Consider the following 16,352-nt stretch of genomic DNA (forward strand, 5'->3'; position numbering starts at 1 on the left):
TTACTTTTCTTTGACTTCTTCAAATGCAGCTGAACTCCAGCTGGTATTTGATTGGACTCTGCAGCTGTTTCTGGTCATCAGTTCATTCCTGCAAACCTCTGAACCTGAACAACAATGATGCTGCATTGCTGGCTGATCCCAAAAGCTTGATTCTGTTCATCTGGACGTTTTCACGTTTGCTCACTGATCAGGTGACTTCTTCAGTCTCAGCTGACTGCAGCTTTACAACCTTACAAACAGCACATTTGCACAATGACTGGAACCAGCAGCACCTGATATATATGATACTAATATAATACATATACATATATAATCCATACTAATGATGAAGGAACTGAGCTCACAGTGTTCATTCAGTGAACTACTCAGTTTATTTTGGCCTCAGAAATGCTCACTCTGTTTGTACATCACTGTCAGCAATAGACTCATTCTGCTGTGTGGACAGGAACACATGTGACATCACTTCCTGTTTGTTTGTGACTGAAGAGGAAGAAGTTTACAAGGAATCATTTAGAAGAGTTTCAAACATCAACTGATTGAATCCATGAATGTGAAAACGTGTTTGTGAGTGAAAGAGACAGACATGTACAGACTGAACTGTTCAACAGTCAGAGTGTTTCTCTAACAGGAGACACTCTTTACACTCAGCACAGAGACACTGAGGAACCAGGAAACCAGAACCTAAACCCAGGATAAAGAGTTTGAGTGAATGTGGTGTTGAAGGTGTGGAGGTGGATCAAAGTGTCAGAGGAGACTCTGTAGAAGGACAGAGTGCCAGCAGGACAGTCCACATACACTGCTGCTCTGTTAGAGACAGAGGAGGAGGAGGAGGAGGAGGAGGAGATGGGTGTGTAGCTGTTATTGTGCCAGACATGATGAGGACCATCATCAGAGCAGCTCAGACTCCAGGACTGATCATTGAGTCCAAACCCACAGTCACTGCGTCCTTTCGTTCTGATTCTTCTGTAACTCACTGATATAGAAACGTCTCCTCTCCACTCGACCTCCCAGTAACAGCGACCAGTCAGACCATTTCTACACAGCAGCTGTTCCCAGTAATCAAATCTGTCTGGATGATCAGGATATGACTGAACCTCCTCCACATGTGTCACCTTCCTGTTGTTGTCAGACAGTTGGAGCTTTGTGTTCACTGTGTTTGTGTCGATTGTGAGTTGACAGGAATCTGATGGAGAGAACAAACACAATCCAGCTGCAGTTATTGATCCATCATCTGTTCATTGATTGACACTTTGATGATGACTCCTGACATGATGAAGATGGTTGAATGTGTGCTGCTTTGTTTTCATGAATCCCATTAAAAACACACTTACACTTCCTCAGACCTGGTCTCAACCATCGGACTCCAGCAGGCTCCACCCTGAAAGGAGGAGGAGTCAGAGCAGTCAGCATGCACACATGGACATTACATGGCTCTCACACACACACTGTTACACACTGAGCTCAAAGCTCGGCTCCACTGTTTTATTCAAAGAAATCTACATTTATTTATCAGCACATTTAAAAACAGCTTGAGCCAAAGTGCTGCACAGAGTAGAGATAAAATAGGAAACATACACAGTAATTACTATAAAGACTCATCAGAATTGAAAGCTACAGAGTACAAATGTGTTTCCAACCGGGTTTTAAAAATGTCGAGTGTTGGTGACGACCTGATGTGAAGGGCGACTGTTCCAGAGTTTGGCTGCAGCGATCGATAAAGCTCACCTCTGTTTTTACGTCTAGTTCTGGTCAGAAGCTACTTATCTGCAGACCTGAGGGCTCGACTTGAGAACAAATTTATTGTGAATTCAGCTGTGAATATAGAGCTTGTCATTATTTAAGCTTCCATTTCCAAATGTTAGCTGACACTTTATTAGGTACTCTAGCATCTATCTCAGGTACACCTGTGACCTAAATGTTCCTGCAAACAGACTCCTTGGAGACCCCTACATAAATATCCATGTACTATCCAGCTAGACTAGTGTGTCTGTCCCTGAAAATATTCCTGCATGTGTGATTGTTCATGTGTCATCTGCAGGAAACAAACAGGAAGTTAGTGAAGGACACAGGAAATGTTTCCAGCTCTTCCTCCTCTATCAGACATTCTTCATACCTGAGAGTGTCCAGTCTCCAGCCTGGATCCTTCAGTCCAGCCGACAGCAGCTTCATTCCTGAGTCACCTGGATGATTGTAGCTCAGGTCCAGCTCTCTCAGATGGGAGGGGTTGGAGCTCAGAGCTGAGGCCAGAGAAGTACAGCCTTCCTCTGTGATCAGACAGCCTGACAGACTGCAGACACACAAAACAACACAAGTTGTTTAACAGTGTGAGGTAACAGCCTCCAATATTAGAGAGAAAGCCCCAAACATCAGACAATCCACTGTGAGCAGCACTTGGTGATGGTGGGAAGAAGAACTCCCTTTGACACAAAGATCCTCCCAGTGAAAACAGGCTCCAGGAGGAGCATCTACCATGACTGGTTGCAGGGTGAGGGGAAAGAGAAGAGATGAACTCAGAGAGACAAGAACAAAACACAAACTAAGGAGAGAGAAGACAAAAGTTAAGGACATGCAGTAGTGACATATAAAAGCATCAGGAGTGAAAAGAGGGGAGAAGAAAGCAGAGCATCATGGGAAAACCACCAACAGCCTGAGCCTATAGCAGCATAACTAAGGGATGGTTCAGGGTCACCTGATCCAGCTCGAACTATAAGCTTTATCAAAAAGGAAAGTTTGAAGCTGATCTTCAAAGTAGAGAGGGTGTCTGTCTCCTGAACTCAAACTGGGAGCTGCTTCCACACCCAGTCCAACATAGCCAGGCTTTCTTTGCTGCTTTGACAAAACCTCAAATCCCAGTCAGAGATGATGAGCATCATCACAGTGATGATCATTTCTCTGTTAACCCAGGCTTTCTGCCTTAGGATCTGTGCACGCTCACAGAACAAGGAGACCTTTAAACATCATTTCACTAAATGGATGGACTGAGCTCAGCCTACAGATGAACTGGTGCCAGAGATCATAAAGAACATCAAACAGTCAAATTCAACACTTTAGATGGAAATATGACATTAATGCTGCAGACAATCATGAACCTGCTGAATTCATGAACATCAAGAATGCAGCGAGTGGTAAAATAAAGATTTGACCTCAGTGTTTCTGTCTATTCCTAACATATTCCTAACATGATAGCTGCACTTTAGAGCTCTAAAACTGGAACTGACACATATTTAAACTCTACATGTTACTCAGTACATTCAGTTCTGACACTCGCCCACAGTCCAACAAAGGAAACATGGAGATCACATCAGTTTGTCACCAAAGTCTAATTATTAGGGCAACTTAACCTGTTATTATCTCGTTAACTCATTAACTGATTAACACCAACAATTATTTTAATCACAGTTTTTAAAATCATGATTATTGTGAAAGTGCTCACTGGCTCTAAATATAAAGCCATGGGTCACAGGAGGGATGTTGTTCAGTGCTGGCTTGAAATGGGCGTCATTATGCGTCTCAGCCAATGAGAGCATTGAGGGTGGGCCTAATACTACTGCAGCGCTCACATGACCCAGGACAGAAAGAAAGGGGCGGGGACAGAAACATGGAGACAGGTACAGATCTTTGACATGTTCATTTGAAACTGTTCCAGAGGGCAGTGTTGATACAACTAAAGTTATCTGGAAGCAGAGTTGAGTTTTTTATCGTCGGAGTACTTCAAGTCTTTAGTATCACTTAAATGCATTACATGCTGTTGATGGCAGCAAACAAACCCAAACAAACAGAGGTGGGAGGCTTGGGCAGACTACGTTGGATCATCTTGTGGGAGGAGTCTAGATAAACCAAAGAAAGACAAGCTAACAAACGCCACAGTGAAGTGAGTAGCTACAAACTGCAGGTTGATTAGTGTTGTTGAAGAAGTCGGTCTGAGGAACGTTCTTAGGATCAACAAATGACGGCATGTATGAGCCTCAAGACGCACCATCACAAGAAGAACACATGAGCTGTAGAAGAAGGAGAGACTACGAAAGCCACGGTGTTACAACATGAACCTGCTGTTGGTCTCTCTGGAGACTACTGGACGTAGCTGGGTAACCATGGTTACCTGGGAGTTACAGAAACGTGCAGAACATGTGATTCATGTTGCACAGCAGTGGGACATTTGAAATAAAGTCAGCACACTCAGTACTGTTACGAAATCAGTTTTGCCCCGGTTCTTTATTCGTCGAGGAATCCAGAAACGGCACCGGAACTCAGTAATCATTTTTACAAAATCTTTATTCATCTTCATTTAAGCATGCACTTCTAGAAGGGAAGACGAGGCCGGTGTCCCTCTGCAAAATCTTCACCCCTTTGTTAGTCACAACCAGCTTTATAGAGGTGACCCCATCATAAAACCCCCCACAGTGTGCTCCAAACTCTGTGTCTGTGTCTGTGTGCACGAGCACGTGAGTGCCTTTGTGTGCGCGTACCCATGTGCCTATGTGAGTGCACGTGAGTGACTGTGCATGTGGGTGTGGGTGCATAAATTAAAGCACTGTAGGTGTGTGTCTCAATGTAGTGCCTTCCCGGATGTCATAAAAACCCATCTCCGTTCCAGACCACCGTTATCAAGTCACAAATGTTAAAACCCCCACCTAAGTATACCCTGAGGAATTTCCACTTAACATCAACTCCTCTTTGTCTTAGTTTCACAGCTCATATGGGGGAGGGCCTCCTAAAATCTACTTCTAAGTTCATGACACAATCAGGCCTTTATTACATTGAGGGCAGTGTCAGTGTCTTTACAATAATTCTACATTCTAACTAACACATTCCTAAACTTCTAAAATAAGCTAAACATTCCTACATATGTAAACTCTAAAATAAGCTAAACATTTCTACAATTCCCCCTTTTTATCTGCCTTATGGCAGATAAACCTAAACTAAATCTTTCATCATAATGTGTTCATAATATGACTCCCCATTTCCCAAAAGTGGCATCATGGTGTCTGCCTTTGTATCAGATTCTCCCACAGCACGATTGATAAGTCTTACAAGCAAAGCTCTGATACAAGGCACACAACAACACCCACACGTCACTATTATTGCAATAAAAGCAGACCAAGAAACCATAACTGACATAATGAAACCTTTCCATTGCCCAAAGACAGAGATCATCCATGCTTCCAGTGGGTTCTCCAAACCCGAATGCTCATGCATTGTGGTGGACAACGTTCGCAGGCCTTCCAGCGCTCGGGTCACAGAGCCATCGGGAGCTGTATTATTTCGAATAAAAGTACAATGCATATCCCCAAACATCGCGTAAATGCCCCCTTTTTTATCCCAACAATATATCTGACGCCATCCGATTTTGTACTGCCATTAAAGATATTGGACTTAACTGTTCAGCAAGCCCTTCAACTGCATACCTGGTAAAGTTTGCCAGTCTCAGGACATTATAGTGCACATAATTAATACGATCCACATTCTTGCTAGGAGTTACTGGAAAGAATGCAAAAATTATTGGACAGTTTTCAAATCCTCCTGCAATTTGGTCGGCTAACTTAAATTCATTAGGCACACCCCTAGAAACTCCAATGGTATCCATATATGTTGGTGATCCTACTGTAAGGTCAAACAATCCTAATGACCGTTTGGCCAACACATGGCGTCTCCGCCTGGCTGTCAGTTTGGCGGTGCCGGGCTTACCCAGCTGCACCCCCTTTTCACCTACTAAAACGAGAGGTGCACCTAAACGTACCATGGCACAGAGACCAAAAGTCCCACTAGGAATTCTGACAGACAATCTGTACCCACCATAATAATAATACGAACCAGCACGTGCCCACAGGCCTATTTCAGTGCCGGTGTCTCTTGATAACTGTCCTCTGGCCAGGTACGTCACAGTGCACCAATCGGCGTTAATATCCCCAGCCTCATGCTCATGTTCGTCAGGGGAAAACACAATTAAGTTAAAACACGTGTAGTCGGCTCCTCTCGGTGTGAAAGGACCAAGTACAGTATCATTACCTATTGGTGAAACAAACTTGCTAACATAGTACAATTACCTTCCGAAACCGCTTCTCTATTGAGTCTGAGCATGCACTCAAATCCCCACTGGTCTTCAGGATACAGAGGAGCTGGTTCTGTGAAAAGATGTGGGCGGGCCGCTGCGCACGCCACACAATCTGAAACATTTTGTTCTCTAGCATTTTGGATAAGCCAGTTTAGGCATAAATTACTTTTACGATAGCCAGTGGCCATTGAAATGAGCTGTTTAGGTTTTAGTCTTGTATAATCTACCTCAATTATTTGTGGGCCCGATTCAGAAAGTGGCAATGGTGGGGGAGGCGTTAATAGCGTTACTACCGCCACATCAGATGCAAAATCTCTAAAGTTAATTTTAACCAAACCGTATGGATCCTTCCCTGAGACATCTGCCCCTATAAATAAATACACCACAGATCGGGCGGGCCACACAGTGTCATACCAACGAGTCAGTGAGAGGGTCAAAGGGTTCTGCCCAGCTGAAAAGTCCCGCTGAAACCCAAGCTTCTGATTGTTACACTCTATATCTACCCTTGGATTATAACCTACCCAGACATCATATCCCCGCCATGAACTGTTTAAGCCCTTACATTTAATGACAGCACATAGGTCGAATGTATACGAGGTAGTGGACCCTTTAACGTAGTCCAACTCTATGCCGCCGTAATAATCCAAACACTCATCTGATTTACCTGTTTGACTACGTTTGAGTCGCTTCGCCGTGGCCTGTGATGGTGGAGTCGCCTGCGTGGATTCAAATCTGTCTCTGGGCAATTCACTTGAAAGAAAAATCACAGTTATAATAACAGCAATCATCACTCCTGACACTACCATTGCTCTCCAATTTCCCCATATTCCCATCTTAGATAAGTTGACATGATGTAAATTTAGATGAAAGGCTTGTCTGTTTACATCTCTTCCCATGCTGAAGGCTTCTCTGCAGAGCATCAAATCATTTGTGCTGTTCACAGAATCACAATTCCATCGCTGGACTTCCTTTGCGCCGTCACTTTTGGAGCTTGGCACGCTCCCTCCATCTCTCGATTCTCACGTTCCAACGCTGCTGAAGATTTTAAGGCAGAGCACGTCGTACACCTTAGCTGTCTTCCTCAACCTCAACGTCGACACTCTTTCATTTTATCTTTTGCTGTGCAGAGTTTCCTCATAACGATCTCCTGGTAGCCCAGTAGCATAGCTCTCTGTACGATGTCTGCTGTGATGAACATGACCTCCGATCCTCCTGAAGGCTCTCTCCTGGCCTCAGCTTCCATCTTGTGGACGTTCTCCTCAGTCACTCCTTCTCGTCATCGCATCTCACGACATCTGCAAATTAAAATGACACTCCTCTCGCCACATGGCTTCCGCCATGTGTCAACTCCGAATGAGACATGTACAAGAATGTTGCACAGTCTCCCTAAAACAATCTCCAGGGTTTCCCACTTGGAGCAGCCATACTCCAACCTGTAACCCTGTGTAAAAACATTAGTCGGCAGTTACATGTTTAGCCTATTTAACTCCCAGCTCCACCTGGAGCTTGTATCCTGGAAGACAACGTCTGTTAAATCAAACCTCACATTTTCAACCAACTATAGATCATAAGAGTAATAAAGTATTCAGCATAAAAGACAAGTATCATGTGCAGGTTTCCTCAAATCATCAAATCACTATTATTGCCATAATTTGTCCCAAATCATGAATCATCCCAATTTATTCCACAATTTAATCGGTGACTTTCCTTAAACGATGTCACTCCACTTACTATGAGCTCAGTAGTGGCCAGCTAATGAGCCCATATTCAACTATTCCATTAACACTGCATCTCTTATTTGTTTTCTCATGTCACTTGTCTGTTTTCTGCTGAATCCTCTACATGCACTCTTAGAAAAACAAACATTAACGACACACATCAATCATCCTGATGGTCAGGCGCAGGTCGACAAGTTCCAGAGGTGCTGTAAAAAGACCATAAAGTTAAGCCTGCTGTAAAAGAAATAACAGTGATTTCAACACAGGATGTTTCTCACACTATTTTCACTTCTCCCCCGTAATATTCCACTTTTTCCCAACGACACAATGTAATATGTGCATAATCAACAGCCTGTAAACACAGTTCCCTTCACTCATAAACCCAGTAGTCCTGTAGTAAAAGAACATCAACTGTTAGTGTGCCCTACTGTAACTCACATAATCAAACACATGATTAACTTCCTGCTGTAGAAAAGAAATGTAAATGTGAACGCTGCGCACAAGCCCATGAATAACACAACCCTGATAGATTGACAAACACAGAAAATGGCATTTAAAGGTTTAAATCATCACGCAACCTAGGATGCTGCTGTCATCTTCCTGCTCCTGTAAAAGAAACACATAAATTGACCCACCCTTTTGTCCTGTCTAGGTGGAGGTTAACCTTGAGTAGTGGTCAAGTCTTGTCAGCTTTTACCAGTCAGTCAGTTTTTCCTCTTTCACTCATTCATTCATTCATCCATTCTTTCTTTGCTGGTAGTGGAAAATATCATTGCATTTTCGTTTCCACCCACAGCAAAATGACGTCATTTCAAAAAGAAAAAGAAGAATTTAAATCGGATTGCCTCGGTGAATCCTTTTTGGGCAGGGACTCATTTTCTAATTGTCCCAAATAAGCGGCTTTCTCCGGAGCCAATTGTAATTTTTGGAGAAACTCACGTGCAACAGTTTTCTCGACATGTTGTAAAACGCTTTTAATTCCTGTCGTGCAGATCTGCTTAAAGAAAAGAAATTCACAAACACAAGTCAGTGCACTTGTTCAAAACAAAAAATAAAATAAAAATATCAAACAAAACTGTCAAACAAAACTCGCAGTGCACTGTCCAAAAAACAAAATAAAAATAAAAATAAAAATAACAGATCAAAATGAAAAACAAAATTAAATAAGAATACAGAAGCCCGATCTTAGGACTTGTCCCAGAATATTCTTTTCTAATGGGTGAAAACACACCAAATCTAAAACTTGGTGCCATGGTAACACCTTCCCCATAGATCAGAAACAAAAACAAAACAAAACAAAAAATCTGCTAGTTTCACTCATTTAAACTCTGACTGCAAGATTCTGTTCACCCCTGTTATCCTGTTCCCCAAAATAATACTAATTCAGTCGTCTATATATCACGTCTCAACCCACTCAATAAACCAGACAGGATTATGGTAACAGTATTGCCTACTTAAAATTATGTGTAATTCTAATGAGCTTCATTAGATGTGTGTGTGTGTTTGTTGGGTTAATACATTTACTATTTCTGTGCGTTCTTTTATGTACCTTCCCCCTTTTTTCTGAAACAAAACTCCATTGACTCCAAATTTTGTTTCAGAAACATCTAAATGAAAATCTCTGTCACAGTCCGGCACAGCTAAACCCCAAGTCCTTGCAGGTTCCCATCGGCAACCACGCTGTGTGTTATTAACCCCTTCTACAAATACCCTCTTTTGATGTGTGACACTTTATGTAAGATTTTGTATCCTCTGTAGTGCATATCAGGTGCATGTGTGGTGTTGTCTTTCCAGTTACTCTAACAGTACTCTCGCATACCTCAGTGCTTGTCTTCCTCCCCCTTTTGTGGTGGTCTGGACACTTTATCAATCCTCCACTTCAAGGCAGTCGCTTGTCTCCCCTGGATTCTCTAACCCAATTTAATTCCCCACACTAAAACAGCATTCCTCTGTCCTCACCTGCTCCTTTCTCCTCTCCCACTTTGCTGTCCAATGGCAGTCAGTTCTCTTCAGCTTTGTCCCATGTATGCTCCCACTGTCTCTTTCATTGCCATCTTGCTCCAAACATGGCAAGTGTCAAAGTCCAACAATCTTCTCAAAAGTCTTTCACACACCGTGAAGTTGCAGCTTGCTGGAAACGCATCTCCATTCATCCAATCAAGATGACGGATCTCCTCTTTCTGATGCCGTTTGCCCATAGTGCTGCTGGATCTCTCTGCTCAGGTCTCTGGTATTGTTTCTTGGACTGCTGTCTTCTGTTGATGTTCATCCTCATGCTTCTGGAACTGCACTCTGTGTCTTCAGGGAGAGATTAGCTTCCTTGGAGCTTGCTTGTTCAGGATGAGGACTAGAAGCTGCAAAACAATTCAGCCAAAAATTCTGGCTGGGTGTTTTCTTTTTCTTTTTTTTTTTTTCTAATGATTTTAACCTATATTTTTCTTGCGACTGCTGCCCGTGGAGAATTGATCCAGGTCCGTTTCCCACCTGTAAACGACAGACTGAGAGACTTTCATTATTCACTGTGACTGCATATGTTTTCATCACTCCTAGAGCAACAGATCTCCACTTATTTTGTTTTGAACTCTACTGACTTTAAACCCCGAAAATGAAATTTTTATTTGTTCTTAACCACAAACACAAAAAATCTTCTTAATGTTGTTATTGATTATTTTCACCCATAACACTCCAACTTATGTTTTCTTTTGTGTCCAGCAGGGGAAGAAGATGACCTGTAGTGTCACTGCTTCCCCCAGTTGGAGACAATTTCCCACTCACACTTCCACACTCTTTATTTTTCTTTGTTTTCATCATTTTCTTTCTCTTTTTTTCCACAAAAATTAAAATGTTGTCCTGCAACCTAGAGAGTTAACTGTCATTTGATAAATTCAGCATTTGATAACAAGTCTCTGTTTAATTTACACTATTTTAACACTGATGAGAGATAACAAGCTGATTTTCATTGCATATGTGTTTGTGTCACTAGGCAGGTTTAATCAATGTCTGTGGAGCTGCATCTCCAACAGGCATGTTCTTAAAGCTGCCTTTCCTACACACTTTTCTGCTATTAATTGATCATCTTTAACTAATGTGCTATGAGTCCACTGATCTTTTCATCACACGAGGTGACTTGGACAAGATGATAAACATACTCACATGCTCAAGATGCTGTCTAATCTTCATGAGCTCTCTTGTGTTTGTGTTAGTAGGGTTAATGCATGTCCTGATTGTGTGATTTTGTATGTTTCTTTTTGCAGTGTTTCAGATCCCTTCAAAGCAATCAGTTTGTTTCCCTAGGTTTGTGCTTTTTACTCACTTGGGCCACAGATTTTATTTAGTTTTCCATTTTCCCTGTCATCATAAAACATGTGACATGTTGTCATACATTTCACGAAAGAAGTTTGTTCTCATGTATTCAGAGTTGTGTATCTGGGTGCAGGATTCACTCGCACATCACAACAGGAAACTCAGTATTTTAGAGTCTCCACTCCAACAAACTCCAACACATCTCTTTCACTCGTGCTAGAATTCAGTCACCTGTCGTTAATCTAAGAACGATCAACTAATTTGTATATCAGCTATTAACCTACTAAGATGACAGGACAACAGACATGAAAGTTCAAAATGTTATCAACAAAATAAAATTTCCCTCATACTGTAAATTACTTGTGCTGCACCAATCAAGCAGAAAGCATATCCCAGTTTACTATATTAACAACTAAATTTATTGTCTGATCACTGGTTGGTCAAACCAGAATCTTTTTTTACCCCATTGTTTTACACCCACACATTAACCTGTTAACTCACTCCTCCAACCTCATTCTCCTTTAACCCTAACAGCTCTCATGCAGTCAGCAATCAAATTCTCCATTCATCCTTGAATACTTGGTCACCTTTAAATGTCACTATTAATTTTATCAATTTATTTATCATTACCTTAACACTAATCCACTGTTTAGTTGTTCTTTAATTACTTTAGTTCATTTTCTCCTAATTGATCACTTTGATTTCTTAACTCTTATTATTTCACAGAAAATCAACTAATCTGCTTTGTCTCCCTTTTTGCCATCAAGTAATTCACACACACTCACAGGCTGGTCACTCGCCCCCACCTTTCTTCCTCTCTAACTCTCACTCACACACACACATTTTGCTCCTCCTTTGTTCCACCTGTGAACACACTGCAGTCAGGTTATCAACCGCGACTAGGATCCAACACCTAGCTTTAGTTATTTAAGGCGCCCCCAGTGCCCAGGTCACCACCCCGGCTCCTGTCCCACAGGTCCCAACGCCGCGTCCGAAGATGGGTTTAGTTGCCAAACTCAAAGCACACACGGCCCTCAGCCGGCGACGAGGCCTTAAACCCCGCTTTCTAACTAATAGTAACACGTTTCCTGCTTTAACGCACGGAGGACAGATCACACACCGCCACTTTTTTCCTAATAACTAAGACGGATCACACACCGCCACGGATGAAACACCGATTCTATTAATCCGTAACAAGCACCTCCTGCTTTAACGCACAGAGATTCTCTTACGGGGCGCTAAACATCAACCTGAAGTTCTTAACAAAAGTCTCTTGCTTTAGTCGCTCAACAGTACGCTAAACATCAACCTGAAGTTCTTAGCAAAAGTCTCTTGCTTTAACGCACTGAGACGGACTCTAGCCGCCTTTTTCTACTGAGTGAATTTACACTGAGATACGCTCAACTTAGCGAACAGATAATTTAGGCTTTAAACAATATGCACACTTCGAAAATAAACAGGTGGTGCTTACCTTTTAATCATGTGAGCTAGCTCTCTGTTCACCTCGTTTCACGATCTCAGCTATGCCAATTCATCCTCTCTGGGCCTCGAGCGAATCCCAGGGTTTCGGCACCAAAATTGTTACGAAATCACTTTTACCCCAGTTCTTTCATTCGCGAGGGATCCAGAAAGCGGCACCGGAACTCAGTAATCATTTTTACAAAATCTTTATTCATCTTTATTTAAGCATGCACTTCTAGAAGGGAAGACGAGGCCGGTGTCCCTCTGCAAAATCTTCACCTCTCTGTTAGTCACAGCCAGCTTTATAGAGGTGACCCCATCATAAAACCCCCCATAGTGTGCTCCAAACTCTGTGTCTGTGTCTGTGTGCACGAGCACGTGAGTGCCTGTGTGTGCGCGTACCCATGTGCCTATGTGAGTGCACGTGAATGACTGTGTGCGGATACCTGGTATGTGTGTGCACGTGAGTGAACGTGCATGTAAGTGTGGGTGCGTCGTGACAGTCAAAGCACTGTTTGTGTGTCTCTGTATACGTACTTCCTGGGGGTCATAAAAGTAATCTCACCCAAGTTAAACCAAATTCCTCTACACAATATACAAAACAGAAATAACATATTACAAATATTGAGACCCCCACTCTGCATTCACTGGGCCATTGTCTTACATTTACAGATAAGGTGGAGAGTCTCCTGCAACCCTGCTTCTAAGTAATGGCAATTATGAGTTTTTATTAAAGGTACAAGCATCACCATCAGCAACCCCCAACTGTAGCTTCCTGACTCCTTTTATGACAGCAGACCCCCAGTGTCAATAAATTCCTTTCTCCCTAAACAGTTACGCACTCTCTGGCCACAGCTAAACCAAACTGAAACACAGAGACAAATCCTTCCTTATTACTGTGATCTAAACAAATTTAATATATTATATTCTAATAATTCTTTTGTACTCACATATGTTAACACTATTGGAAGTAAAAATAACCTGAACTCCAATTTTGAAAACACAACTTTCTTTCTTTTTAAAAAAAATAAATAAAGTTCTGACTTATTTTGATTATTTGATTATTATGAGTATGACTCTGTCTGCAAAATACAGGATATGATGACCAATGTTGGGCAATTAATTATATAGTTACTTCTTCAAATAAGTTACTGAGTTTTGCAAACAACAAAGTTTGTTGCAGCTGTTTACCTAAAAATGCAGCCAAGGCGTTTTCAAATAAACATTTCAAACTATTTACAGAACAATCAGCTGTTCTGCGTCAAATTTGATGCCACACAAATTATTTGTGCCACTCCAAAAATAATTTCTGTCCACTATAAGATAAAGGAGAACAACAGCCTGATACCTGCAGGCCTGACAACAGGAGATGTATCACTCCTGTAACACCTGTAACATTCAGCAGTCGCCTCATTGTTCTGACACACACAACAAAACTACTGACTACACTACACACTAACTACACACTAACTACACACTAACACACTCCAAACACGCTAAACGTCACAAATCTCTCACATCTCAAAACACCGCCGTCACTCCTAAAACTTCCCCGTCCCTAAACAACTAAATGCCATGTTGCCATATCATTTTTTGATTGGTCGACATGGTACATTTTTCCACCAATAGGAAAAGGTGGGGGGTTTTTGGTTTTGTTTTTGCTCACAGGCTTTCGAGCGTTTTCCTTATAAAACACAATTTTTACCGTTTCTTCCCGCAGTAAATATAAACAACGACAGTATTCAGGAAGAAAACCAAACATTGCATATATTTTTATCATAACTCTGGTTTTACGTGGCCTATCAACACAATTTAAAAACTGGTATAAAGTCCCCACTTTTTCCGTCAATTGTTCCGTCTGTCCTGCTCACATCTCCAATGGTTGTACATGTTGTCATTAACGTGGCTTCACTCCACATCAGCCACGCCGCTTTGCTAGCTAAAACACCGGTGGCGGCATATAAGGACGCTGTCATAGCCTGTCAGCACGTTGATTAGCTGCGTATATACGAATGTGAATGGCATTATTGGCTGGACTATGGGATAAGGTGGCATCGTTCTGATCCCATACAGGAGCAGCCAGTCACTTACTAACACTGCAAAACAGAATTGTAAAAGTATTAATTTTAATTTTAATTGAGATTTGATTTTTTTTTTTTTTGTGCGCAATGCAGATTTTCTGTGCACAGAGACCGTGCCAGCAGTGCGCAATTGCGCACGCGCGCAGCTTAGAGGGAACATTGGGCACCACCACAGTTCACTTCAACAAAACTTTACTTCAGATTTGTTTTCATGTTTTGATCCAGTGATGGGAGCCGTTTCCCCCATGTCCAGTCCTTGTACTAAGCTAGGCTAAACATGTCCAGTGCCTGTCTCTGTGCAGCTTTTAATCTGATGTTAATAAGGTAGAAATGGAGGAAGAAGAACATGACTTCATCAATCAACATGCAGCTACCAACCCAAATGGTGAGGTGGTGGTTAGTTATTACTGTTGTTGATGATCCCCTACATTATCCTACATTCAAATATATTCTCCAGCTACAATAGTGTTTGTGTTCCTAAAAGGATTTCATGAATGTGTTATTGTTCATGTCACATCTGTATGAAACACAGAGGAAGTGAGGTTTATCTTTCATGGTCACAAACTGTTCAGCATTTAAACCTGAGATCTGTGTGGAGCAGCTGACCTGTACGATGTGCTCAACACAAACATTACTTACCATCAGTTACTGTGTGACTGAACCACGTGGGTGTATGAAACATCGCTTTTAGTTTTAATAGCACATGGCAACATTCAGATGTGAATCTATACAGTAACACTTTGATTTGTTACAGTGAGGAGACTGTTGAAGGGAACGATGAGGGGAAACTGTAACAGCAGCAACAGAAACCCAGGAGACAAAGCTGAGGTCTGGGTTCCTCTATGCTACACACAGCCTCCTGCTCCTGGACTTTAGTAAACACATAAATATCTCCAAGTACACTTACTTCAGAAACTCTATTAAACTCATTACAAGTTTACTTCAGCTTTAAATGACCCACAACATCAGCACACATGAGTAAACAAAGTAACTCACACAGCTACTGTTCAAGTTTAGTCATCTTTAATACAAATATACCTCATTATTATGAATCTCACAGCTACCTGCTCATTGACCTGAACAATAATTCTGTTTTACCATTAAAACAAAATATGTGACTGTAAAAAATCATCAGACAGTAATTAAGAATCTCCTAAGCAATCCAAAGATAAAGAAAAGTTCACCTGCCAATTCTATAAAGCTTGGTTGTTTATACAATAATATCATTTAATGATCATCAGTGGGGATGTTTGGATCCTGACCTGAGAGTTTCCAGTGTACAATGTGGACTCTGCAGTGCAGTAGACAGAAGCTTCACTCCTGAATCCCGCAGGTCATTGTTACTCAGGTCCAGCTCTTTCAGACTAGAGGACTGGGTGTTGAGAACTGAGGACAGAGCACCACAGCTTCTCTCTGAGAGGTTACAGCCACTCAGTCTGGAAGAAAACAAACAAACAAATTAATTAAATCAGTCAAATGAAACATTTTTTTAATGCCAGCATGCAATACAATTATTGGTTAACTAAATAGATTCATTAAAACACAACTCTTCTTCTATATCAGCACTTACTCCTTGTAAGCTCCACCTGCTCCACCTTCTGAGTCAGAAGACATGAAAACAAACTGTAAATCTAGTAGAAACATGATTGGAAATCTTCTCAGATCCATTTGTACATTTAGAGCCTGATACTGAAATATAGCAGCACGGACATTCACAGCAGCAAAGGGTTCTTGCTG

The 16,352-nt window shown here is 41.7% G+C and overlaps 1 protein-coding gene across 1 annotated transcript; it reads right to left on the reverse strand.

The window, feature by feature from the left end:
* Nucleotides 1–352: 352 nt before the first annotated feature.
* Nucleotides 353–15,999, reverse strand: LOC134643114 (stonustoxin subunit beta-like). The gene is made up of 4 exons (XM_063495350.1): nt 15,878–15,999; nt 2,114–2,287; nt 1,332–1,378; nt 353–1,183 (listed from the first exon to the last, which is right to left on the reverse strand). Exons 2-4 carry the CDS (start codon nt 2,167–2,169, stop codon nt 645–647), a joined length of 642 nt encoding a protein of 213 aa, XP_063351420.1. The 5' UTR covers nt 2,170–2,287; nt 15,878–15,999; the 3' UTR covers nt 353–644.
* Nucleotides 16,000–16,352: the final 353 nt, after the last annotated feature.

Source organism: Pelmatolapia mariae, linkage group LG15 (assembly GCF_036321145.2).
Source record: "Pelmatolapia mariae isolate MD_Pm_ZW linkage group LG15, Pm_UMD_F_2, whole genome shotgun sequence".
Classification (NCBI taxonomy): Eukaryota; Metazoa; Chordata; class Actinopteri; order Cichliformes; family Cichlidae; genus Pelmatolapia; species Pelmatolapia mariae.

What these genes read in the sequence shown, in the direction of transcription:
- LOC134643114 (XM_063495350.1), bottom strand. Translation starts at nt 2,169, where the DNA reads ATGAAGCTGCTGTCGGCTGGACTGAAGGATCCAGGCTGGAGACTGGAC. An exon ending in TGGAGACTGGACACTCTCAG is followed by an intron (nt 1,379 to 2,113) that starts GTATGAAGAATG and finishes TCCTCCTTTCAG; the next exon opens with GGTGGAGCCTGCTGGAGTCC. An exon ending in GAGACCAGGTCTGAGGAAGT is followed by an intron (nt 1,184 to 1,331) that starts GTAAGTGTGTTT and finishes TCTCTCCATCAG; the next exon opens with ATTCCTGTCAACTCACAATC.